This window comes from Diceros bicornis, chromosome 12 (genome assembly GCF_020826845.1).
Source record: "Diceros bicornis minor isolate mBicDic1 chromosome 12, mDicBic1.mat.cur, whole genome shotgun sequence".
In the NCBI taxonomy this organism is placed as follows: domain Eukaryota; kingdom Metazoa; phylum Chordata; class Mammalia; order Perissodactyla; family Rhinocerotidae; genus Diceros; species Diceros bicornis.
Window position 1 is genome coordinate 37909218 of NC_080751.1, and position 26170 is coordinate 37935387.

General features: G+C 35.3%; 1 protein-coding gene across 1 annotated transcript in view; it reads right to left on the reverse strand.

Annotated features, from left to right (window-relative positions):
• Positions 1–923: 923 nt before the first annotated feature.
• Positions 924–26170, reverse strand: part of MSH2 (mutS homolog 2) — a 71617-nt gene continuing 46370 nt past the window's right edge. Inside the window, exons 9-16 of the mRNA XM_058551290.1 lie at positions 15546–15669; positions 13890–14040; positions 11329–11426; positions 7990–8235; positions 6692–6896; positions 5221–5468; positions 3222–3397; positions 924–1370 (exon numbers count right to left, since the gene is read on the reverse strand). Of these exons, the coding sequence (XP_058407273.1) occupies positions 1200–1370; positions 3222–3397; positions 5221–5468; positions 6692–6896; positions 7990–8235; positions 11329–11426; positions 13890–14040; positions 15546–15669 (1419 nt within the window). The 3' untranslated portion in view covers positions 924–1199. The remainder of the gene's footprint in view (positions 1371–3221; positions 3398–5220; positions 5469–6691; positions 6897–7989; positions 8236–11328; positions 11427–13889; positions 14041–15545; positions 15670–26170) is intronic.

Sequence of the window (26170 nt, forward strand, 5' to 3'; positions counted from 1 at the left end):
CCTGCATCTTTTCATGTGCTTACTGGCCATTTGCATATCTTCCTTAGAAAAATATCTATTCAGATCCTTTGTCTTTTAAGTGGGTTGTCTTCTTAGTGATTTTATAGTTCTTTATATATTCTGGATGTAAATCCTTTGACATTTTATGTGGTACCGATATGTTCTCCCATTATGAATCTAATCTTTTCACTTTGTGATACCTTTTAATGAAAAGAAGTTTTTAATTTCAATATAGCTAAGTGTGTCAAACTTTATGGATGCTGTTTTTGACTTAAGAAATCTTTTCTAAAGCTGATTTCATATTTCCCAAATATTCATAAAAATATTTCCCTATATTATTTTCTATGGAACTATAAAACCAAACACTAAAAGCTTGGTAGTTTTGCCTTGTACATTTAGGTCAAAAAGTCACTGCAGTTAACTTTTATATATGATGTGGAGCAGGGATCCAATTTCATTTTGTTCCTGTATGGATATCCCACCATCCCATCACCATTTATTGAAGACTGTGTTTCTCCGCCCCCATTTTCAGCAGGGGCAGCCACTAACTCTTAATCTCTCCATCGCTTTGCTGTAAAATAAGAGAAGTAGACCATCAGGGTTCCCAATCTGAAAAGATTTTGTTAAAATCCAGATTTTTAAGTCTCACCACGAACTGGGAGTGGGAGAATGGCAGAAGGGGTGGAGAATCACACGAGGACTCTGGATTTATAATAAGTTCCTCGACTAATGTGTATGCAGCCAAGCTGGCTCCTGCCAACAGATGGACATTGTGGACAATCACTGAAAATGATTTCCATGATTCCTTCTAGCTTTAAGATCCTTTGCCTTTACAAAGTCTCTGGGCTACTTGTTTCTTCCATACCATTTGGGAATAAATACGTGTAGAAGATCTATTACAAAGGAATACAATGCATATCAAATTCCATAAACTACATAATTTTATTTATAAAATTCAACATAGTGCCTACTGTTGCCCACGTCCATTTAAGTATTCCTCAGTTACAGCTCTCATTTTTTCAAAATAAAGATCTTGAAAATGCACTCAAGTAGAACAAAGTATTACTAAATATTTTATTAAGTTGATATCCATGAGCATCAATTGCCAACACTATGAAAAAAGGTTACTATAAAACAATATAAAAGTATTACAGACAATAGCTTATCAAGATTATATTCATTCCATTGGTGGGATTTTTTCACGCAGTAACCTTTATTCGTGAAATGATTTCATTTACAAAACTATTATTCTTTGCTATCACCTCAGCTTTCAGCTGTTTTAACTTCATTGTGATGTTTTCTTCTGACATTTCAGTAAAGGGCACTTGCTTCACCTTGGATAGAAACTCTTGAATGATTTTTTCACCTTGCTGAAAAACATGTGAACATTCCATTAGTCTTTTAGAGAAGATATTTTAAAGTCACATTAAATAGTAGTGAATTGTTTCACTAAATTTCAATCTAAACACGCCACCCAATATTTAAAGAACATTCTTTAAATTGTACATGTGCACTATCTGAAATATGTAGCACAGCCCTTAGTTGACCATATTTCTTCATAGCAAATCATTAAAATGATATTTAGCATATTTTCAGCTGCTAATGACAAAGGGGCTGAATACTTTAGTGGTTCCCAAATCCCTCAGCTTTTATAATTGATATATAAACTTAGTCTTCTGGGGAAAAAAGAACTCAAGGTTTACAAATACTGTAAAGCACGGTCACCGAAAATTTAATACTCACACATAGGATGTTTCTCTTTTATTTTACTGCCCAGTAATTGCCATTCTAAAGAACATGGTTATTACTTGCCATGTGACCCATGGGCAAATTCCTTAACCCACATTCCTCATCCATAACATGGGGATAATATTACCAACCACACAGGGCTGTTGTAAAAATTAAAGAGAGTTAATATGTATAAAGTGCTTAGAGCAGTGCCTGGCAAAGGGCTAGCACTATGTAAATATTTTATTATTGCAAATGAAGCAGAACTAAAAAGTCTGCTTTTCACACAGGGAGCTAGTTGGTAGTAAATACCTTAAAGGTGAAAGGCAGATATCCAAATGACAAGATAAAGAAGACATACTTCTCTTTTAAATAACAAGTATACTTTTTCTCAAAGATAAAATCTAGACTAATATCAATAGCTATGATTGTCTCCCTTAGCTTAAAATTTTATCAAAATACATTGTAATTACTATTATCAGAAGTACATGGCTTCTCTTCTAATTGGAAACCAGAGATTACATAAAAGAGCCTATCTAATCCCAAATTACTGTTAGCTGTGGTGCTGATACCAAGACCATTTCATATTCAGGATGGCAACCTTCCATACTTAAAAGCTATTAACAGTTAAAATACATTTCTCCTGCTTGTAAAGGTACAACAGATAAAACCATACCTTTTAAACTCAAAAACAAAACACATCATCTATTATTTAACAATCATCTATCCTTCCAGTAAAAACAACAACAAAATTCACTGGGTAATAGCTAAAAATGTGACAAGAAGCTGTCACAATGCATACCATAGTAAATGTTGCCAGGACCCAGTAGTGAATTATGATTCTTTTATTTTCATTATTACAGAGAATAATCCTTTAAGTTTTAAAAAACACTTCGGCAGATGCTTATATCTTTCTGTGCAAACATCTAAATTTCACCCTCACTCAGAGAAGGCCCAACATAAGATCTATTTCTCCCATGAGAATTGAAACATACTGCCCAGAGAGCTTTCCTGAGTAAACATCTGTCATACACCATTTTATTCTCTATTATGTATTCATTATTCTTATTTCCCCAACTAGATTCTAAACTGGAGGACAGAAACTATATTTCTTTGGTATCATCTTAACTAAGCACCAAGTAAATATGCAATTTAACTGAACTTAATTTGTTCATTTATGAAGTAATCAAAGATGTGCTTGGACATCTCCAACTCCTTTGAATTACTTATTTTAAACCTACACTAATATTCCTATCCTCCTACTTTTTAAATATGGTACTTGAAATGCTATCTTCGATCATGCAGATTTATGTAGTGCAGAAATCAAAACGATACAGATGGATTCTTTGCCATGCAAAGAAATGGAAGTGAAAGCCAATAACGAATGATCAATGAATACACATTAGATCATTAAGGAAAAAGTAACTCATCTTGGTGACCCGATATACGTAACAATACAGAGGTTAAATAACTACAAAAACAATCTGACAAACCTCTCTTTCCAGATAGCACCTCTTTGCTGCCGGTTCCATTTCGTCATATTCTTGTGATTCTCCAATATTCTGAAACTCCTCTAGTTCCAGGGCTTTCTGTTTAGCACACTCTATTACATGCCTAGGGAAATTAGCAAGCTCTGCAACGTGAATCCCAAAACTTTGATCACAGATACCTACAAGAAATTTGGAGGGTGTGAGGGGCAAGGTGGGAAGAGACGGCAATTCATGTAAATGGAACTTATCCTTCTCACCTTGTCATTAGCAAACTTAATTTTGTATTATTTCAAATACATTAGCCAAATGTTTCAGAGTAACTTAGATAAAGGAATTTTAATTAAGCCTCCAGTGAAAAGTGATTATGACTTGGCACACAGTGCTGTATTTTATCCTGGACAAATGCAGTAGAAAAAATAAAAATAGCAGAGGAAAAGCTTGACAGATAATCCTCAAAGGCCTAGACAAATACCTGAATCTGCAGAAAAATTAATCAACTCAATTTCTCTCTGAGGTTTTCTCATTTCATAAGGGAGAAACTCAAGTATTAAGAAAAAAAGAGATCAACGCAAAACTGTCACTAATTAGGAGGAGCATTTAATTCAAAATATACTCATATTATTAGTGAATGGTCTATCCTCTGGATCTGCCTACATCATTTTCTAGAGATGGTGACTCTGGAAAATTGGCTGGACAAATATATTTAAATATTTAAAATACTTTTCTTACAAATGTTACTTACCATTCTTATGTAATCTGATTCTGATTCTAAACTACTGCAAACAAATGAAAACAGAATTTGACCCAAATCACTAGTAAATTTATAGACTAGGTAGCTTATCTTCATGCCCATTTGCAGAAAATAAACTGACTTAAGACATTCCTTCCAAAAGTTTAATACAAATGATGCTCATAGTTATCATGGAGCTTCCATTTTTGCCTCAATTATTTATCAACTATATATAGCCTAGTTATATATCCCATGCATTCTGGAGCTGGATACTTGCACCACTAAGAGAAATAAATAAAAATAAAATAGAAACAAATGTTTGATAAACATCCACAGGATGAACTTAGTCCTATCTTCTCCATACTTCATTTTTTACATTCTGAACCCATTTCTATATCACACAAAATACAAAGATTTAAAAGCAAAACCTCAACTTCATGCTAAATGCCAGGTCCAACTAAAAGTATCCATCTATATTCTCTATAAATAATAATAATAACGCAAACACAGTAACTCAAAAGGATTCCCAATGAAGCACTAGTAACAAAGGATAAAAGAACCAAAAAAAAAAAAAAAAAAAAAAAACTCATTAATGTGCAACCAACTGATGCAGAAAAATGTGTTCATGGAAAATAAGAAAGCCATCTTAAAAAGTTATTCTGATGACTGGTGAAATGTTTAAGTAATAAAAACTTTACAGTATGTTAATTTCACCAAGTCAGTAATCTGATTAGCTGTGAGAGCCACAAACGACAAACTTTCCTGAAAGAATAAAATGCCAACAAATAAGTCATTCCTCGTGTGATAACTACTAACAATTTCAGGATTTCTGTAAACGCCAGCTTTAAATGAACTTGTTTATATAACACATCTTTAAAAATACAATCAGATAACTACAATAAGTAGTTTATTAAACAGTAATAGCTAGAGCCTTGAAACTTCAGAAACTTATTATTACTATCAAGTAGCTAATTAGACAAGAAAATATACTCCCCATGGGAGGTAGTAGAAAATCCCTCTGTAATGATATTCAAGAGTATAGATAATTCTTTTTGCGACTGTTTCAGAATCAGCAGTCCTACTACGAGACACAGAAATGTAGATAATGGTCCATGTCTCTGCCTCCAAACTGAATTAAGAGGTAAACGTGTTCAGTAAAAACATCAATAATTCATACTAACTTAGAATAAGGCAATTACTGATGATTTCAAGAATAGTAAGTTTCCTATTGTCACAGTCTGAATTTACAGTACACCAGTGGTATACACTTACCTTTCTTCACCTGATAAAGCATAGTTAAGGTCTCTTGAGTAGTTAATGCTGTGACATGCAGATTATTAACAGTTGGTATCTGATTGGCCAAGGCAGTAAGTTCATGAAAATGGGTTGCAAACATGCAAAAAGCATTGATCTTTGTTGCAATGTACTCTGATATAGCCCATGCTAACCCAAATCCATCATAGGTAGAGGTTCCTCTTCCCAGTTCGTCTATGATTATTAAAGAATCTTTGGTTGCAGACCTGAAACACATAATTACATGAAAATTTCCCATAAAATAATGTCGTAATGCAAAAAACAAAATGAAGACAATGGGAGAGAGGGGCCCAACAAAACAGCTTATCTTAATATATAAAGAAATTCAACAAAGTCAATAAAACACACTAAATCTTCAGTAGAAAAATGGGCACCGTCACGAACAACTGATGGAAGAGGAAACAAATGGTAAATATTTTTTAGATTACCAATCTCACTACACATAATCAAAGAATTTCTAAAGAAAGCAGCTACCATTCATTTCTTGCCAATCAAATCAGCTAAAAATTTTAAAAAACAGTACTGCATGAAGATGGGACAAGGGTGTGATGATACGGACACCCACATACATGGCTGGTGGTCATGTAAACTTGTGTGACCGCCACAGCCCTACCAATACAAGATATTAGCATTTTTTCTTTTCTCATCTTTAACCAAATATAAGGAGGAGATTATTTTTTTAATTACAGAATTTGACAGTACTTCATGTGCTTATTGGTCATTTATTTCTTTTTCTGTGACTTGCCACTGACACCTTTGCTTATTTCTTTAATCTTTTAAGTTATGAATATTAACTTGTTGACTAATTACTATACAGAACATTTGTATTGCTTTTATAATTCCCCACAAACAAAAAATAATCAACACATAATTTACTAAGGATGTACTATATGCAAAATACTTTAGAAGACACCAAGAAACAGAAGGCATAGCCTCCCTGCCTTCAAAGAAGTTCCTAAAAAGTGAAATAAAGAGAAGAGATTTCAGTAACCTCTAAAATAAAAACCAGACATGTCCAAGAGTTCAGAGAAGCACCCATGACCTTAGGCTCACATGACAAGGAAAATCATCGGAGAAGTAGAATTTCTGTCATTAGAGCCTTTAAAGATTGGAAAGGACTAGGGTAAAGGGTAAGGAAGGACCATTCCAGGTAATGTGAACAGTGTAAGCAAAAGCATGGTAGTGGGGGAGATTTATAAGATGAGCAACCAGCAGAAGCCTTAAGAAGACAACTTTAAAAGTCAAAGAAGCTTTCCACAACTAGCACCAATCACCCTTTTAAGATGATATAAAATATATAAAGTTCACAGGAGAACTATTAAACTAGATAAAAGTTCTTGTATGTTTTATAGATGAATCTGCAAAGGTACTTCTTACACAGGATGGGGACATTCAGTTCCATTTTCAGGGGACTGGTAAATGCACTCACCTGAGAATAGAAGCAGTTTCTAACATTTCAGCCATGAATGTGGAGACTCCTTTCAACTGACTGTCACCAGCCCCTACCCGGGCCAAGATGCAGTCCACAATGGTCACTTCTGCCGACTCACATGGCACAAAACACCCAATTTGGGCCATGAGCACTATCACCCCAGTTTGGCGAATGTATGTTGATTTACCTCCCATATTGGGGCCTATCAAAGAAATTATATCAAAAAGCAACATTATTAATTTATTTCTCCTAATAATAAATTGACTGCTAGCCCTAAATTGCACATTGGTGACTAATCACCTAGGTCATATGATACGGTATACAAGCAGCAGAACTACACACTGCCCAAAGATGTGGACAAAGTTACTGACCACACTACTCCCTGAAGTAATGCTATTTTCTCTTCAAACAAACCTACACTGCACCCTTCATCAAGAGGACCCATGAAAAATATACCTTAGCTATAATTTGACTACGACCTAGAAAGACCATACATTTTCCCACAGCTCATAGAGCTGGCTGCAGGATAATTTTATGAAATCCGAAAAACAGGCCTAACTGAATAACTAACTAAACTCATTAATAAATGGCGCTATTAGTGAAAGGATCAGTATGGTCAAATCATTCAAATCACTTCAACTCTACCTAAAGCCTTAAGACACGACCCTGGCTTTTGGAAAACGTACAATTTACTTGTCTGGGTTAGATTATATGAACAACTTGAAAATCCATTTGGGGAAATAGAATACAATCATTGACTGTTCCCCAAATACATTTGCCCAAAGACTCCTACCCCACCTCTACTTTTGTTTTCTAGAATTGGTTAAGATCTCTCAAAACACTTGAGTTTGAGACACCCTATGTTAGTCTATAAGCAAGTCTACTTTTTTCGAGTTTCAAATATAGTGCTACGGCTTTCAAAGAATTGCTACCCTAAGCCGAGGTCATTCCAGCAGCCAATTCTGCTTGACCTTCAATGACCTCACCATTGAAAGGTCTGGCTCAAAGGTAAACTTTGAGGATGAAGGGATGTTCATTTTTAAATGCACTAAAGCCCTGGAACAGAAGTTTCACATAGACACAATATTCTATCATAAGTTTCCTCTTCCCTTCCAAATCTTCCCTCTAATCTAAATGTGAATATATTACTAACTAGTATGAATAACATGTTCTTTTTCTAACGTCAGGGACTAGGATTTTCTTCATCGATTTTAAATATATTTTCCACTCCAACATAAAAAAAGGGAAACATTACCCAAAAAAGCCCATAAAATAGGTTTGGTTTTTTTTCTTACCAGTAATGATGTGGAACATCTGTTTATCTTTTTCAAAGTGAACATCATTAGGAATAAACGCAACTTCATCTTGAACTTCAACACAAGCATGTCTGGATGCTTTCAATGTAATTCTTCCTTGTCCTTTCTCCAAAATGACCGGTCGTACATATGGAACAGGTGCTCCATTTGACACATGTGCAAAGCTGACCACAGCATCTAGCTGAGCCAACACATCATTGAGTGTCTGCATTGGTTCTACATAGCCTATATAAAAACAGAAGATAGACACAGGAATATTGAATAATAAAAAAATACACATAAGGAGCTAGAAGAATAAATATAACTCCCCCATTTGGAAATTCAAAATCCATTTCCTAATTTATATACTTAAAAAAAAAAAATTAACAGAAGTTTGCCATAACTAAACTTGAAAGGAACACCTAAAACTCAACATGAGGCTAAAATGTGTTGCTATATCTGCCCCTACTATGAACAGATTTCAAAAATAGAGAAAGTGTGATGCCTTCCCTTACCAAAATCCACTAAAATATAAAAGCACACAGCTGCTTATAAAGAAATGAAGCAGAGGTTTAAAAAAAAAAACCTAAAAAGGAAAAGCTTTCATAATACATTGATAAGGTAAGAAAAGCAGGGGGCAGTAATATGAGGCACACCTGCGATTTTAAGACACACCTTTCTCTAAATTTTAAGAGTCTAAAACCAGAATAGCATTTCATAATTATCATAAGAAACATGCAAACACCAGGTACAAACATCTAATTTAAGTCAAGGCCTATGCATGTATAAACCTGACCGTGAGACTCTTAGTTGAGCTTTTTTTTTCCATCAGTACCACATGCAGTTGAATTTTAGCATAATTTTAGATCCATAATTGTCACTTAAAATACTTTCAACAAGATTCTTCTCTGCTAGAGTATTAAACCTAGAAGCTATTATATATATTAAAAAGTCCCTGACACATGCTAGGCAAAGCATGTTTCGGCAATAAAAATGGTGAAAATTTTCAAAATAGATTCTAAAATATTAATAGGTTGGAGGGGTTGGTCTAACAGACCCACGTGTCACGTAGAACTACCAAGCAGACATCAATGTGTTAAAAAGCTTCAAGGGATATTCAAGAGAATAGCGTTTAATTTTAGAAAAACACAAAATTATGAGTTTAATAAAATGGCAGGAAATTTGACTCATCTTTGATTCCCTTGTTCCCCATAAAAGTGATAAAATGTTTTGAAAATAAAAATTAACTTATGAATGGCCAAATACAAATAATTCTCTTACTCTGTTTCACCACTTTTAAACTTATTCCTGTTTTACCAAACATATATTTAAAAAAAGGGGGGAAGGGGGAAGAGTTCACACTACCCTATCATGTAGCAACAGAAACCTGTTGCCGTATTAATAAACCTGTATTAAGAACACATAGATTGACATGTTTCTTACCAGCTACTTCAAAGCTGCCTTCAGGACAGTCTTAGTTCAGTCCATCTAAGTAAAGCCCACACTGTAATGCAGGCAGTCAAGTGTTTAAAGAAACTTCTACCAAAAGGAGTTTGTAAACAAGCTACTGCCATGACTTGTCTGGTGGTCCTATCTTAAATAGTAGTGGACTACTTACTATAATTACTTTAAAACTCAAAAAATTTCTAACATAACAAGAATAGGTTCATAATAAAAAAGAAACCCACAAGCCTCTTAATTAATAAGTCTATACATGGTATATCACATCATCTGGCTTTTAACAGCATCACCTTTTCTGATTTAACAGCAAGATAGAAAACTACAAAAATGATTCATTACATTTTTAAATAAAGATAGTTTATAATGTGTATATTAGACCAAGAAGAGGTTTCATTTAAATTCAAGGTGATTCCAAATATAAAACCTTCAATTTAAATGTTAAAACCTAGCAGTTTTAACCTAGTAGGTGCTTAATGAATACCAGTTAATATTACTTTTTGTGAGGAAGACTCATAGTTTGAATATACAGTGTTTACAGAGTTCTTAAAAATGCAATTTAGGCTCAGGAACATAATTCAACTAGAAGATTATCATGCTACAGTTATCTGATACCACCAAGCAAAAAAGTAATCTTTACAAATCTCATTCATCAACACCAATACATAAAGTGTATTAAAACTCTTTAAATTTTATGTTTCTGATTTACTATGAAAATTCATAATAGTAAAACAATTTACAGAATTATACATGCATAGTTTTTAAATGACTTTTTACCCCTAAATAATTCAACACGCATATCCTGAGAACAAGGACATCCTCCTACGTAATCACAATACACAGCCAAGAAATGCTGACACCGATACCACATTATCTCATATTAAACCTTGCCAATTCCTTTATAGCTATTCCCCAACTCCAATCCCGAGTCCTGGATCCAATCAAGGATTGTCCACTGCATTTGACTTTCCTGTCTCTTTATGTCTCCTTTAACCTAGAACAGATTCCTTTTTTGCTTCCATGACACTGACATTTTTAAAGAGTTCAGGCCTTAAAAAGAATGTCTCACAAGCTATCTAATTTTTCTTCTTCTTAATAATCAGGTTAAACATTTCTGTCAAGAATACTACATAGATGATATTGTGTCCTCTGTGAATCACATCAGGAAGCATACATATGTTATTTGTCCCATTATTGGTGATGCCAACTTTGATCACTTGGTTAAAATAGGTCTTTGGTATATTTTCAAAGGGCACAGTGAAGGTTACAGTCAAAATACACATGATGATAGGCAAAGTCTTCCAGCTTCACACATCACGCACCTACCCTGTGCTAAACATACATTCATTCATGCTAAGGGCGATACCATAGTGCTCAGTCATGTGTCTCTTCAGTTATAAGACAACCATCTCAAACAGTGCCTCTAGAATGGACTCTGAAAATCTATAAAATGGCACATAGAACTCAAAAAGGCTTGCCTCGTGTAATTTCTATTTGCTTTGCAGTGGTATTTATTTCCATAATCGAGAGTATGAGCCCATATATAATCTAAGGTATTAGTGCCTTGTAGCCCTTGGTGTTTCTTTTCCTTGTTACGACTACAGTAAGTTTTGTGCTTTTCTGCACGTCTTTGTTTTTCAGGGTATTCCCATTCCTTAGCCTGCACTAGCTTATCTTTCTATATACAAGAGTAATTTCCAGTTACTTTTCCTACCACAATACAGCATGCATTATTTTATAAGTAGCCTAACATAATAAACAGTCACAGTGAGTAAGAGCTTTTTGAAAAACCACTCTTCAAATATCCTGATGTTCTTTCTAGTACTAACAACCAGATCATATTCAGAATATTTAATGTATTATTGGTTCTATTAAACTTACCTGAAGAAATATTGACAATTTCTTTAACAATGGCATCCTGGGCTTCCTCGTATTCGGTTTTATTTTTGGTATACTCTTCATTGAGAGAAGTCAATTTACTGCAAATCAAGATAATGGTATTATTAAAAATATTAAAACATCTACCAGAGGTAATGTGCACTACATAAATATATATCCAGAGTATCTATCCTATAAAGCATCAAAACAATAATTAAAATGAAAATATCAGTAGAAAATTAGCAACTCATTAGAGGTAGATGTGGCTGGAATTCAGTGTACTAACATTTATGCTGTTTGGAATAGCCTGCTGGCACAATTCTTGCTATAACAATTATTCCCTTGAGTAAAATTCTGATCGGTGACCTTTTCTAAAATATTTAAGTGGAATAAGTTTTCATCCTTATTTAGGAGAGGCCATCACCCCTTTTAAAATACACATACACACACACACAAACACATCACACAGTTTCTCTCTTTACTGTAGTATAACTGTCTTTTGATACTGAAAGTTATCAAAGTAAGGAAAATGTCTGAAAGCTAAATCTTAATTAGTAATTTAAAGAGAAAATGAAAATTATAGGTTGAAATTAAAAAATGCTGAAGAAAGATGAGAATAAAGTAAAGAAAAAAATATTCACTGGTATCATAAGAAAGGTACGAAATTTTAAAAAAGACGAGGGTTCACAGAGGAGACGAGAAAGAGGGGGAAGTACTTATCAGAAGGAGAAGGGCATCAGTCAACCAAAGCAGTAACTGTGAAGTGGATGGAATTAGCCAGTGGCATAATATACATACACAGCTCAAGAACAGTACATAGGCAAGTAGCACAAAAAGACTAGTATGAGACAGGCAAATGGAAAGAATTACAGGAAGAAAAGCAAGAGGCAAAGCCATTATAAAGGTGAGACTGCTATGTGAAGGGAAGAGCTGCAAGAAACAAAAGCAGTGGGCAGGGACCAGAATGTGTAGGTCATGATAAAGACTAGATTTTTCTGGTTGACAGATAGACAGTGGAGTTTTTTAAGAAAGAGAATTATATGATCAGAATGAGATATATAGCAAGCATTCAATTTATTGACAAAAATGTATGAATGAACGAATTTTTCACAACTTTTGGAATCACTGTGGCCATTCAGTTCAATCTCTTTTATATATGTTGTAACTAACCAATGGATGATTCAATGATTACAACACCCCAAAAGTTCTGTCTTAGCTAAGCGAAAAATATACATATATTTCTAGAATCAGGGATATAGTGTGGTGGAAAAACAACTACTACTAAATTTGGCAACAGAAGATCTAGGTTTCAGTACCTAGTGTTACTAGTTGTCTAATCCTGGGGAACTGGAGTTTTGGCTTCTTCATCTAAAAAATGAGAGAAATACACCTGTCCTATTTATATCAGAGAGTTATTACGAGGAACAAACTAAACAGACTGAATGTTTTCATCACTGAGGTGTCTGAACACCTAGAATAATGTCTGCACATAATAGACACTCAAAATACTCGTTAAATAAATGGATAAAAGTGGATCATAAAAAGCTACCTGTAAAGTACTGGGAATATTCAAGAGGGGTGGGAGTAAGGCCAGCCATAAGTTCTAGTACAGTACAGGAGAAAGGACCAAATCACCCCGCCCCAATCACAGAAACTTTATTTTAAAATAATTCGTTTTTCACCTATGAATAATTTGCCTAAAGAACTTCCTAACATCAGCGAGGGAAAAGGCACAAAAAACTGGTAAGATTTTTTTTCAACGTGAAACATGATCCAAAAAAGAAAAAACTGTAACCTAATGAGTGGCCTCATTAAGGCTGGTAGATATCTCCCTAAATTAATCTATCCAATTGACATACCAGAAGAATTTTTTTTCTTGATAAATGATAGCAAAGTTTTCTTAGAAAAAATAAACGTGGGGTTGGCCCTGTGGCTTAGCGGTTAAGTGCCCGCGCTCCACTACTGGCGGCCCGGGTTCGGATCCCGGGCGTGCACTGACGCACCGCTTGTCCGGCCACCCTGAGGCCGTGTCCCACATACAGCAACTAGAAGGATGTGCAGCTGTGACATACAACTATCTACTGGGGCCTTGGGGGAAAAAAAGGAGGAGGATTGGCATGGATGTTAGCTCAGGGCTGACCTTCCTCACACAAAAAAAAAAAAAAAAAAAGGAAAGAAAAAAATAAAAGTAAAAATAACTAAGGCAGAGATCTGAGGGGGAACTAATTCTAATAGATATGGAAAATATAAAATAAATGTAATACCATCTATTTCATATTGACAAAAAAATGGTGAGAGAGATATATGAAAGAATAATCTTAAAAACAGACCCAAAGCACCACTCCAGCCAGAGAGGAAGAGACAGATTATTTAACAAGTGGTCTTGGGACACCTGACTAGCCTCTTGTAAGAAAATAAAGCTTCAATCTTACCTTATGCCTTATATCAATTAACAATAAATAAGGTAAAAACTTCCTTAACATAGAACATTCACATTTCATCACAGAATAATTTAGTTCCATGGAACTACTGAAGGTTTAACAACGTAATATAGGTTTACAAACCTGTTGGTAAATTTAACACCATTCTTCTGGATATCTACTGTACTGAAGTTTTTATTGTTACGAAGGACTTTTTCTTCCTTACACGTTACGCGAAAGTAATATCCAAACTGTGTGCTGGAATCCAGTTTAATCTGTTTCCCAGGATCTAAGCCTTCATGATCACGAAAAAAAGAAAACATACGTCATAGATATCTGCAGGCATTTTTCCAATGAAAATGTTGAAAATAATTAAATCTAAAAAGTGAAAAACATACTTTTATTACATGACAGCATGCTAGAAATTATTATAATCTAACTAGAAAAGATTCAAATCCTACTTCACTTCACCCAAAAACTGCATGAATTAAGGATTATCTATAAAATCCTTAAACTCGCGAATTAATGGTAGCTTCTGATGTGGAAGCACGATCTGGGTAAACCCATCCATCCAAGGCTGCAGAGCACCTGCCTTGGGCAGCACACACTGGTCTGATGTTGGAGGCCTGGGGGTGGATAAGATATGGCCCCTGCCTTTGAGTTCTGCATGAGGGTTCTTTAGTTAACGAAGGGATTTCTCTGGAACTGACACAGAGTATAATTAAAGTGAACAAATACACTTTCCAAACAAAAACTTGAGACTCTGACAATGAAACTAGAAAAAACTAGGACATATATTTTCTAAGTGTAAGAAACTTCACAAAACAAGCTAGACTTTATGCAACTAATATTTTTGAGTTTTTATAAGTCTGTCCTCTCCTCATCTCATTCTTCACTATGATCTTTAGACCACAAACTAGAAGAGAGAGAGAGTATCTACAAATTGATTTGCTACAGCATAGCTACTGAATGTCAGTAACAGCAAACAACTAACGACAGACCTCACTTGACTGGGGAGGAAAAGGAACTATGGAGAGAAGGTAGAGAGAGCTATGAAACGAGAAGGGTAAATTTTAATATTCTTCAAGGCAAAGATTCTTAAATCTATGATCTAGTCCATATATGGACTCTCCATGGAAACTATTTGTGAATTTTTTTGTATATGCAGGTATGGGCATATTTCTGGGAAGAAGATCCGTAACTGTCATCAGATTCTCCAAAAGTTTAAGTAATACTGCCCTGAGGCATCTTCTAACATACTAAGACTTATTTATTCATTCAACACACATGTGAGACACTCAGAACAAAAAGGTTTACAAATTCAGAACAAAACAGTGTGAACAGTGCGAGACTAATTAGAGAATTAACAATCTAGTATGGAATGCAGACATTAAAAAAAAGTTGGTATTAATGAAGTGCACGGGAACTCAAAGCCATATCAATGAACTATTCATAGCAGAATTAGGCTTATAGAGGAGGTGACATTTAAATCAGGTCTTATAAAAGACATGACGCAAGGGGCCTGTTGGGTGATTTGTCTGGCAGGAATGTGGGGTCATCCTGGGGTTGGGGGAGTTAGTAAGAGATGATGAGTCTAGAAAGGGAAGTGAAGTTCCAAATGTAAAGTATGCTGTATGTCAACTTTAAGTGTTTGTAATTTTATTCTGTAGAAAAAGGGGATGGCACTTTAAACAAGCAAGTGGCATAATCAATTATGTCTTCTAGGAAAGTAAGTCTGGCACTAGTACAAATACTATGTAGACATTAGAATTAGTCAGACCTCCAAAGGCCCATTCTTACCTAGATCTCTAGCTGCACTTACTAATGTTGATTGCATCTTCTTTTCTAAACCATCCATTATTTCTCTTAATTCACTCAGATTAGGATCAAACGAAGGTTTTACAAGGAATTCATGGTTTTCCACCTATAAACAAAGAGTAGCTCAATTTTATAAATGATAGGTAAAGATGGAAATCATGAAGCAAGTTATTTTCTTTTATTTATTTAATTTAAATTTGACCTATGTTTTGAGCTAAATGATTCACTACCCATAAGTTACTCAGTCACAACTATAAGGAGTTTATTACTTATAAGAGATGTAAATTTCTGTTTATTTAGGAACTTAGAGCTCTAGATGTACAAAAATTTTTCATATGAAATAGACATAGTGCTAATGATGCATATGTCACTAATAGCATTCATTGTTCAGGAAAAAATGTAAATGAAAATAACGTTCAAAACATTTTTCCTAAACATTACTAAAGAATGTTCAAAGTCTACAACAGAATGGGTAGTTTTTGCCCAAACCAAGGATCCATCTTAGGAATCTCAAAGTTAGCTCAAAAAAACCCCCAGTATTTTATTTCTTCAAAGCGAAAGTTCATCAAAATCTCATGATTTAAAAACATACTACTGGGGCCGGCCCGGTGGCACAAGCAGTTAAGTGCGCGCGTTCTGCTGAGGCGGCCCGGGATTTGCTGGTTCAGATCCCGGGCGCACACCGACGCACTGCTTGGCAAGCCATGCTGTGGCGGCGTCCCATATAAAGTGGAGGAAGATGGGCACGGATGTTAGCCCAGGGCCAGTCTTCCTCAGCAAAAAAAAGAGGAGGATTGGCAGATGTTAGCACAGGGCTGATCTCCTCACAAAAGTAAAAAAAAAAATTAAAAAAAAAAAAACCATACTATTAAGTACTTTGTTTCCCTAAATTCCTACCAGTAATAACCAGCAAGAAATCATAAGGAATAACAGATCTCACTTACAATGGTAAAAATATACACAAAATATTTAGAAACAAAATCTTAATTATATAGGACTTTTATAAAGATAACTGCTTATTAGAAGACTTACACGAACTGATAAGAGGCAAACTATGAAGAGATAACTAAATCAAATATTAAGATCTACTCATTCCGAGTGACTGTCCAATAGGAATCCCTTTTTGAAACAAAACAAGTAAAACTTAGAGAGACAAATTATGAATTTTTTATGTGCGTGTGTGAGCAACATTGGCCCTGAGCTAACATGTGTGCCAATCTTCCTCTATTTTGTAAGTGGGACGCCACCACAGCATGGCTTGATGAGTGGTGTGTAGGTCTGTGCTCAGGGTCCAAACCCGTGAACCCCAGGCCGCCAGAGCAGAGCACACAAACTTAACCACTATGCCACCGGGCCAGCCGCAAAAGAATATTTTTTAAAAAGAATGAAGCCTATCCTCATAGACATTAAGAACTATTAAAAAGAATTATATACAAAAGTGTAATATGAGTTTTCTAAAACAAGGAGATTTTTAAAAATTCAATAAGTGGGATTGATATAAATTCCTCCCAATTACTACCCACACATTCTTCACATACCAAGTGAACACCATAAAAATAAGGAATTAAAATAAAATTATAGAAAGCTAGCAAAAAAAAAATTTATCAACTTTCTCAACTTAAACCAACAAAATTAAAGAGATATAATTATGTATTAAAATTTAAATTTTTGAATAAACCTAATTTTTAAAAAGATGAAAAATTTGTAAAACTAGCTTTGCAAAACGTAAAAATATAAAGGTAATATTTTCTTTTATAAAGGCACTTGTTTGCATGTATGAGAAAAACATCAAAGTCATTAAATGGGCAAGTATAAAACCATACAACTCACAGATGAGAAAATAAGTAGTAAACTAACCCATTAGAAAATGCTAAAGCTCCATAACAATAAAAGATATGAATATTTAAGCAACCTTAAGATATTATTCTACAGCTATTTTTTTTTTAAAGAAAAAAAAACCATCACCAAATACTCATCAGGCTACAGTGAAATTAGTACACTCATTCATTTCTGGTGAGGATCTAAGTTGTTATAACCTTTAAAAAAGTAAAAAGCAATATGCAATAAGACTCAGATATTTGTTATACTCTTTGACATAGCAATTCTACTCCGAGGAATTCAATCTAAGGAAATAATGCAACAGAAGCAAAGCAACACAGCAATGAATAAAATCTCTGCAGATTTACCTGTTACAGCAAAACCACAATGGTACATCAACGGAATAATACAGTTATTTAAACAGACAACGAAGATGATCTAGAAACAAGGACCAAGACTTATAATTATTCCAGGGGTAAAAATAACGCTACAATGGTGGATCAACACTGCTACAGAACTTGCTTCTTCCGATGAACTTAAGAGAAGTGAGGCAGACCCAGGCCAAGTTCCTATCCTCACCCTCACCTTCCAGAAACCCACTAGTGAGCCAACAAACCCTGAGAATTCTCACTAATAATCCCAAATCTGGAGAGAAGAAAGATGAATGGGTATCATTAGATTTTCCTTCCTTGGATGGGAGAATACTGTTTCGAAAGCGCTGCTGGGGAGACCCAAGTGAAACAAGGGAAAGTGAGCAACTGGGCTCCAACTTACTAAAATATATCCTCTAAGGGCCACACACCAAATTGGGTATCCTTCAGCAATGCATCACTCCTCCCAAATAATCTGAGATAATAAAATATACCACACAAGGAAGTATCCTAACCCAGAACTGAGGTATTCTAACAAATACCACACATGACCTCTAATAGTTATCTTTCCAACAATATCACCCACCCAGCACCAGAAACACACACACCATTACACGCAACTACATATAGGAGACAGAACAAAATAAACTCAGGCTTGGAACTCCAACATAGGATGATGAAATCAAGAAATGAGATAAAAAGAACGAGGAAAGGAAGTTAGATTCTAATGATAGCATTAAAATACAAATAAATACAACATAGCAAAGAAAAGAGATACTGTTGAATCAAATTGCCTGTATTGACATAGCAGAAAAATTAATATAATCATAGAGAATTCACATGAGAGATAGAGATAAAAGTAACTAGAGAGGGGAAAATAAATATGGACGATACTAGACATCTTTAAAAAAAAAAACAAAAAACTCCACGACTCCAGAAGTATCAGATAAAATATAAGCATTTTTTCAAATAAACGTATAGGTGAGTTACAGAAAACCAGAGGTCTGAGTTCCTGTAAAGTGCCAAGTCCCCAGCATAAAGCCAGGCCAGGGGGACCATTTTAAAAACCTACCTCGTGATAAATGGCAACAACAGGGAAACCTGCCTCTATCAGCCTAGGCCCTGGGAAAGAGAAGGTAGGGGCAAAATCTCCTCTTTGACAATATGTGACTAAAAGCCCGCCTTCACTGGTGTTTGGATTTCAAATGTCTGCTATTTGTGTTGGCAGTGAAAGAGGCTGCTGGTTGTTGGCCATTTCTATCACTCTCTCCTTCTACAGTGACAGAACTGACAATTTTTTGTAGGACACATAACTACTAAGAACAAAGAATACATTTTCCAACTTCCCTTGCACCTAGGTGTGGGCATATGACTAAATTCTGGCCAACAGAATGTGAGCAGAAATGATGTGTACCATTTCCCGAAAGTGTGCTCCATTTCCCCTGTTGTCCTCTCCCGTTGATTGGGATGAAGGTAAGGTAGCAGGACTTGAAGATGAAGGCCACACCCCAAGGTGCTGGAGCCGCAAGGGAGGAGCCAGGCGGCAGAGACGGCGAGGCTGCCCTGCCAGCTCTGTGCTGCTATGCCCACACTGTTATGACAGAAAATTAAACCTCTCTTCTTGTTTAAGCCACTGCTATTTATTTGGGGTTTCTTTTTTAGCAGCTAAATCTTTGCCCTAACAAATCTAGAAAGCTCCAGGCTGACAAATTAAAAGTGTTCCTAGGTAAATTACATTGTGAGGTATACGGCAAAAGCAAAAGCAAATTTTATCTGGGGGGATGTATGATTTGCACAGCTAAACAAGAATTCATAATCTAAACACATGTAACAGATAAGGAAGCAAGCCGCCAAGAGTAAGAGTCGACAACAACAACAAAGACAGCACAAACAAGGAGCAGCTTTAAACCCAAGAAATTTTAGATATGGAATATTAAGTATATTTAAAATGTTTCAAGATATATAATACGGAATGGAACACATGAGCAAAGAACGAATACTACTTCAGAAAAAAGACTAGGCAGAGTTAGAAATGAACCAAGTAACTTTTATAAATGAAAAATATAATTGGTGGAAAAAAACCCCGACGGACTGGCTAAATAACATATTACAGCTGAATAGATGTTCAGTGAATTAGAACATATGAAGTAATCACAGAGAGCAGCAGAAACAAATGGCAGAAAAAGAATGCAAAAGTCTAACATACGTCCAATCACAGTTCTAGAAAAAGAGAACGAAGGAACACAACAGTCAAAAAGATAATGATTGATAATTTTTCAGAACCAATTAAAGACATAAATTCTCCAGTTAAGAAAACATAGCAAATCCAAATAGGAAAAATAAAAAGAAACCCATTTTTGGACACAGAGTAATAGAAGGAATCAATATCTGGAACCAGAACTTCTACACATCGATAATAATGCAAGCCAAAGGTCAGCACAACACAATCTCACAGACACCAAGGAACACCGTCAACCTGGAACTGTACACCCAGAGGAAACACCCCTCAAGAACAAGGGGGAAATACAGACATTTTCAAACAAAACCTGACTAACAGACGCCCAAAATAAAGGAACTCCTAAAGAATATCCAGGAAGAAGGAATGAATAGCAAAGAAACTGGTAAGCATGTGGGCAAATCTAAACTTTAACACTGACTGTACAGAATGGAAATCTGATGAGTAAAAAAGAACTACAATACCAGCCAATAATGAGGAAATGTAATCTGATCTTAGGTATCCTAAGACCCTAGTATTTTTTGGGGATAAGTGAGAAGATACTGATAGGCTTTTGACTTTGATGAGTTAAAGTATATACATTTTTTTTTTAATTTCTGAAAAATTTCCAAACTACCACATGTGTGATAGGATGGGGCATGGGCAGAGAGAAAGGCAAAATCAATATAAAAGTAAGAACGACAGAATGGGTAAGAGAAACCAAAAAGAATAGGAATCTCAAAACAATCTGATAGAAATAAAACCAAATTGCCACTTAAAAAAAAGGAGATCAAATTTAAAAATAAGTAAAATCCAGCTATAGGCTTTTTTACCTAAACCATAAAGACTCACAAAGGATGGAAAAAGATATACCATGTAAAAAACTAAAAAGGACTCTGGCACAACTCTCTTACTATCAGATAAATAAATCTAAGGAAAAAAGCATTGCTAAGATACTGGCACTAAAGAATGACAAAGATTCAATTCACATGAAGCAAAAATGGATGGAACTACATGGAGAAATTCACATTTCTCTCAGTTACTCAGGAGATCAAAAATTAGCAAGCATACAAAGTGAACAAAACAACTAAAGCTTTATCTAACGGACATTAGGGAGCACACGTGATCCTCAAGCATATGGAGAACTTCTATTAAACTAACACATACCAAGCTTGGAAATTTAAAAAATTATTCCTAAACAAATGACAAAGTGAAGAACAAATGAATAAAATAAAGAAACTGTACCTCTCAAAATGTATGGGATGGATTCAGCTAAAGCAACACACAGAAGGAAAAGTATAATCTTAAATGCTTACTGAAAAAGAAAAGGCTGGAAAAATAGTGAACACTCAACTAAAGAGGTTGAAAAAAGACCAAAAACAGATTTTTAAAAAAATTATATATATATGAACTGAAATTATTGAAATAAAAAGCAAAGATACAAAAGAGGATTTAAAAAGTCACAAGTTGATTCTCTAAAAAACAAACTATGGACAGGAAGAAGTGTTGGGGGAGGCACAAACAAATTATATTAAAAATAAACAGGGAGTTAATCTGCAAATGCAGCAGTGCTTTTAAAAATAATAAGTAACCACTAGGAACAACTTTTGGCAATTGAAAAACCCAGAAAGAAATACATAATTCCCAGAAACAGGGTCCAGTATCCAGAATATACATACAGAACTCTTACAACTCAACAACAAAAACAAGCAACCCAATTTAAAAATGAGCAAAGGATCTAAACAGACATTTCTCCAAAGATATACAAATGGTCAACAAACATGAAAAGATGCTCAGCGTCATTAGCCACCAGGGAAATGCAAATCAAAACCACAATGAAATACCACTCCACATCCACTAAGATGGCTACTAAAAGAAAAACCATAAAATAACAAGTACTAGCAACAATGTGGAGAAATTGGAATCCTCCTATTTTGCTGGCGGGAATGTTAAATGGTGCAGCCACTTTGAAAAACAGTTTAGTGATTTCTCAAAGTTATACATAAAATTACCACATGACCCAGCAATTCTACTCCTAAGAACTGAAAACAGGTAGTCAAACACTTGTACGTGACTGTTCATAGGAGCACTATTCTAATAGCCAAAAGACAGAAACCACCTAAAAGTCCAACAACAAGGGAACAGATAAACCAAAGGTGGTATATTACTGAGCCATAAAAGGGAATGAAGCACTGATAATGGTACAATGCAGATGAACCTTGAATACGTTATGCTAAGTCAAAGAAGCCAGTCACAAAAGGCCACACATTATATGATTCCATTTATAAGAAATGTCCAGAATTGGCAAGTCCATAGAGACAAAAAGTAGATTAGTGGTCGCCAGCATCCGGGGAAAAAAAGCAAAGGGAGTGACTACTAATGGGTATGTGTTTTCTTCTGATGGCAATGAAAATATTTTGGAACTAGATAGCGGTGGTAGTTGTACACCAGTGAGAATGTACTAAATGCCAGTGAATAGTACACTTTAAAATGGTTGATTTTATGTAAAATTCATCTCAATTAAAAAATGATAATCATTGGAAAGGAAAAAAATAAGGAAAGATACAAATAATGTTCATGAATAGAAAGACCCAATGTTGTAATAATGTCAATTCTCCCCTAAGTTAATCCTTATGTTAAATGCAATTTCAATCAAAATACTGATAACACAATATTATTTATAAAGCTTAGAAATAAAAAATAGGGCTGGCCCCGTGGCTTAGTGGTTAGGTGCACGCGCTACGCTGCTGGCGGCCCGGGTTCGGATCCTGGGTGCACACCGATGCACCACTTCTCCAGCCACGCTGAGGCCGCGTCCCACATACAGCAACTAGAAGGAGGTGAAGCTATGACATACAACTATCTACTGGGGCTTTGGGGGAAAAAATAAACAAATAAATAAAATTAAAACAAATAAATAAATAAAAATAAAAAAGAAATAGAAAATAGTACATATTACGGTAATGAAACGCATTAAAATAACAAACACCAACTTCAGGACAGCACGTATTTCTGTGGAGGGATGTGTGCAAACAGGACTTTGTGGTGAGTATACAAGTGTTGATTATATTGGTAATTGTATGACAATTATGTTATAATCAATTTTAAAACTTTTAAATACACCAAAAGGAAGAAAAGGAGGTGGAAAAACTAATGGAAAAAAGGATGCAGGTAGAAAGAAAGAAGGGGGAAGGAAGGAAAAAGGGTGGAAAGAGGGGAGGAAAGAAGGGGTAATGGCTCAGGGGGCCAGACAGAGGAAAGGGGGAAGGTGAAAGCAGGAAAGATAAGGGAGAGGGCAAAGGAGTGAAGGAAAGAGAACAAGAATGAAGAATTCTTCAGGCATCCAGGCAGAAAAAGGAAATCACCTGGAATGTAGGGTGGGGAGAAGGGTAGTGGTAAATCAAAGTGGTAACAGACATTTCATTAATACTGAATGTCAGAAGATAGTAGTGTATCACCCTCAGAGTTTAGGAAAGGTGTAAATTTAATAATCAAGATTTGTTTGAGAATAAAGCTAAAAGACAGATATGCTTATCAAGCATGAAAATAATTCAAGGACTATAATATCTATCAACCTTTCTTTAAAAAAACACCCAAAACACTTGAAAAACAAATCCAGCCAAATAAAAGTGAAATCAAAAACTTTAAACCCAGGAATGAAGAAGCCGTGGTAAAAAGACTGATGGTAAGCACTGAATGCATTTACATACAAACACGAACATTACACAACCCTGGAAACTGAAATTAAGGCTACAGACATACTGTGCATATTTTAGACCTGGACAATATAAAAATATAACTATTAATAATAACCAAGAGGTATGAGGAGAGGTAGAAGCACATAGAAGAGTGGTAAGTGCTCAACTTTCACAGCAGGGAATTAATACCATCCAAAATTGAAACACGTCATTCAAAGAAATCTCCAATAGCTTCACATTTTTCTAATTTCGTTTCTTTAACCTCTCTTTTTAGATTATTTTCCCTCTCTTGTGGTGAAAAATCATTCATTTGAAGTTCAACTGTTCCTTCCATAATTTTTTTTCTGTTACACTGAAAAACACTAAGTTGAATCCTTTTAAAAGTAACATCTAGGGCCAGCCCCAGTGGCCTAGTGGTTACGTTCAGCACACTTGGCTTCAGCAGCCCCGGTTTGGTTCCCGGGCACAGACCTTTACCACTGTTAGCAGCCATGTCGTGCTGGTGGCCCACGTACTAAAAAATAGAGGAAGACTGGCACGGATGTTAACTCAGGGCGAATCTTCCTCAGCAAAAATAAAATAAAATAAAAGTAACATCTACAGTAGGAGCTCCTTTCTCTAATTTATCATCTGTCTGTATATAACCACAAAAAGATCATTAGCTGTCTCTCAATGGGGGCACTAGTGGCATTTTGAGTGGGACAATACTTTATTGTAAGGGACAAAACACAAAATTTCAACACCTGTCTTCAAAACCCTCAATACTGCCCATACTATAGAGCAGACTGAAACTGGTGGACAGTTGGCCATTAATGATTAGGCAGCTAGTAACTAAAGTTTTTATGTAGTTATTAACTGTAGCTTTTAGTTGCTCACACACCCATCGGTAGCTCTGCTGCTCAGGTAATATATTATCCAACTCCCACTAGGTTCCTCATAGATAACATCCTTGACACTTGGGTCACCACGGTAACGATGCTTGAGCTGTTTTTCAGGAACTAAAAGTCTACCCCTGCCCAGTTCAGGCTGGTTGAGACCACCAACCCACCAACTGGGCCTGTGCAGGTGTCCCACAGATGAACTCCTGACATCAGGGAGCCAAAAACTCCACCCTGAGATCATGGTAATGCCATCATTTTGTGAACATGTGTCCAATGAAGAGCCATGAAGCTTGACTACGCTTGCCCAGATCCTTGATTACCTCACTTCTTCTCTCCTCCAATCATCTATTCCCACACTTCAGACCACCCTGCCCCCTTATCCCATAAAGGTCCCTAATCCCCATTTTTGGGGAGGCAGATTTGAGATTTGTTCTCCCATCTCCCCGCTTGGCTGCCTTGTGAATAGACCCTTTCTCTGCTGCAAACCTGTCATCGCGATGATTGGCCATGTGACACAAAATGAACCTGGTTCGGTGATAAGACTAAACGTTAATACAGTTATCTCTGGGTGGCAGATGTGGGGGACATTTTAAACTTTCATCTCTCTACCTTTCTGCCTTGTTTGAATGCTTTGTATAGGTATCAGTTTTACAACAAGAGTGTTTTATTTTTGAAGTATAACTATAAGCAAAAATGTTGACATGTTTTGAGAGTTAATAATTCTAGTCGGGAGAATATGAATACTTCCTCTTTTTTGTATTTCTTTTTCGTTTCCAAGAACAAAAATTTTACAGCATTTATATACACTATCTTTACAACTTACGTATACTCATACAATAATGATATAGTTGTATCAGGATTGTGCAATTGTGGCTTTATAAAAATTATTTTAATTTTTTCTTTCCCAGTATTTTCAATAAAACTTATCTAACATTATTACTTTTCTAATAATAGATGAACTATCAATAATAGCTATATGTGAAAACTAATATTATATGATAAAGTAGTCATTGTATTGATCAATACTATATAGAAAGATTTAAAAATTTAATACATCTCACTGAATCACCCAATCTAACTGAAATTGCTTACTTTTCTGTGAAAAATCATTGCCTTTTTTTGGTTTTGATCTACATTTACATTTGGTATATGGTTTTGATCTACACTTACTACAAAAATAGAAAATCTTTCTAAAAGATTTATGGAAAGCAGTCACAAAAACACCTGAAGCATTAACTGCAAAGCTCAGCCTAGGGAAAAAAAGAAAATTAACACAACCACTCATGTCAATGACTGCTCCCTTCATCACACAGTGCACAGCTGGAAAACATGAGTGAGGCTTTCAGAAATCATACGAACAACTGATAGCCTCTTGAGATTTTCTCAAAGTGGTTCTGAGTCATGTAATTTAAATGCCTCAATTCATTACAAATATCTACAATGAAAGTGAAGGGCTGAATTCTTACAACCTGAGACAAGTTTAAAGGTTTGTAACTGAGAATAAAGAAGATATTATACTAGGTCAGCTCCCTAGAGAATCTAGAACAGGTTTTAACCAGGAATCTGATTTGTTTAGAAGACAGTTATCCTACTATAAAGCATGAACGCCTGTAGTTACAGGACA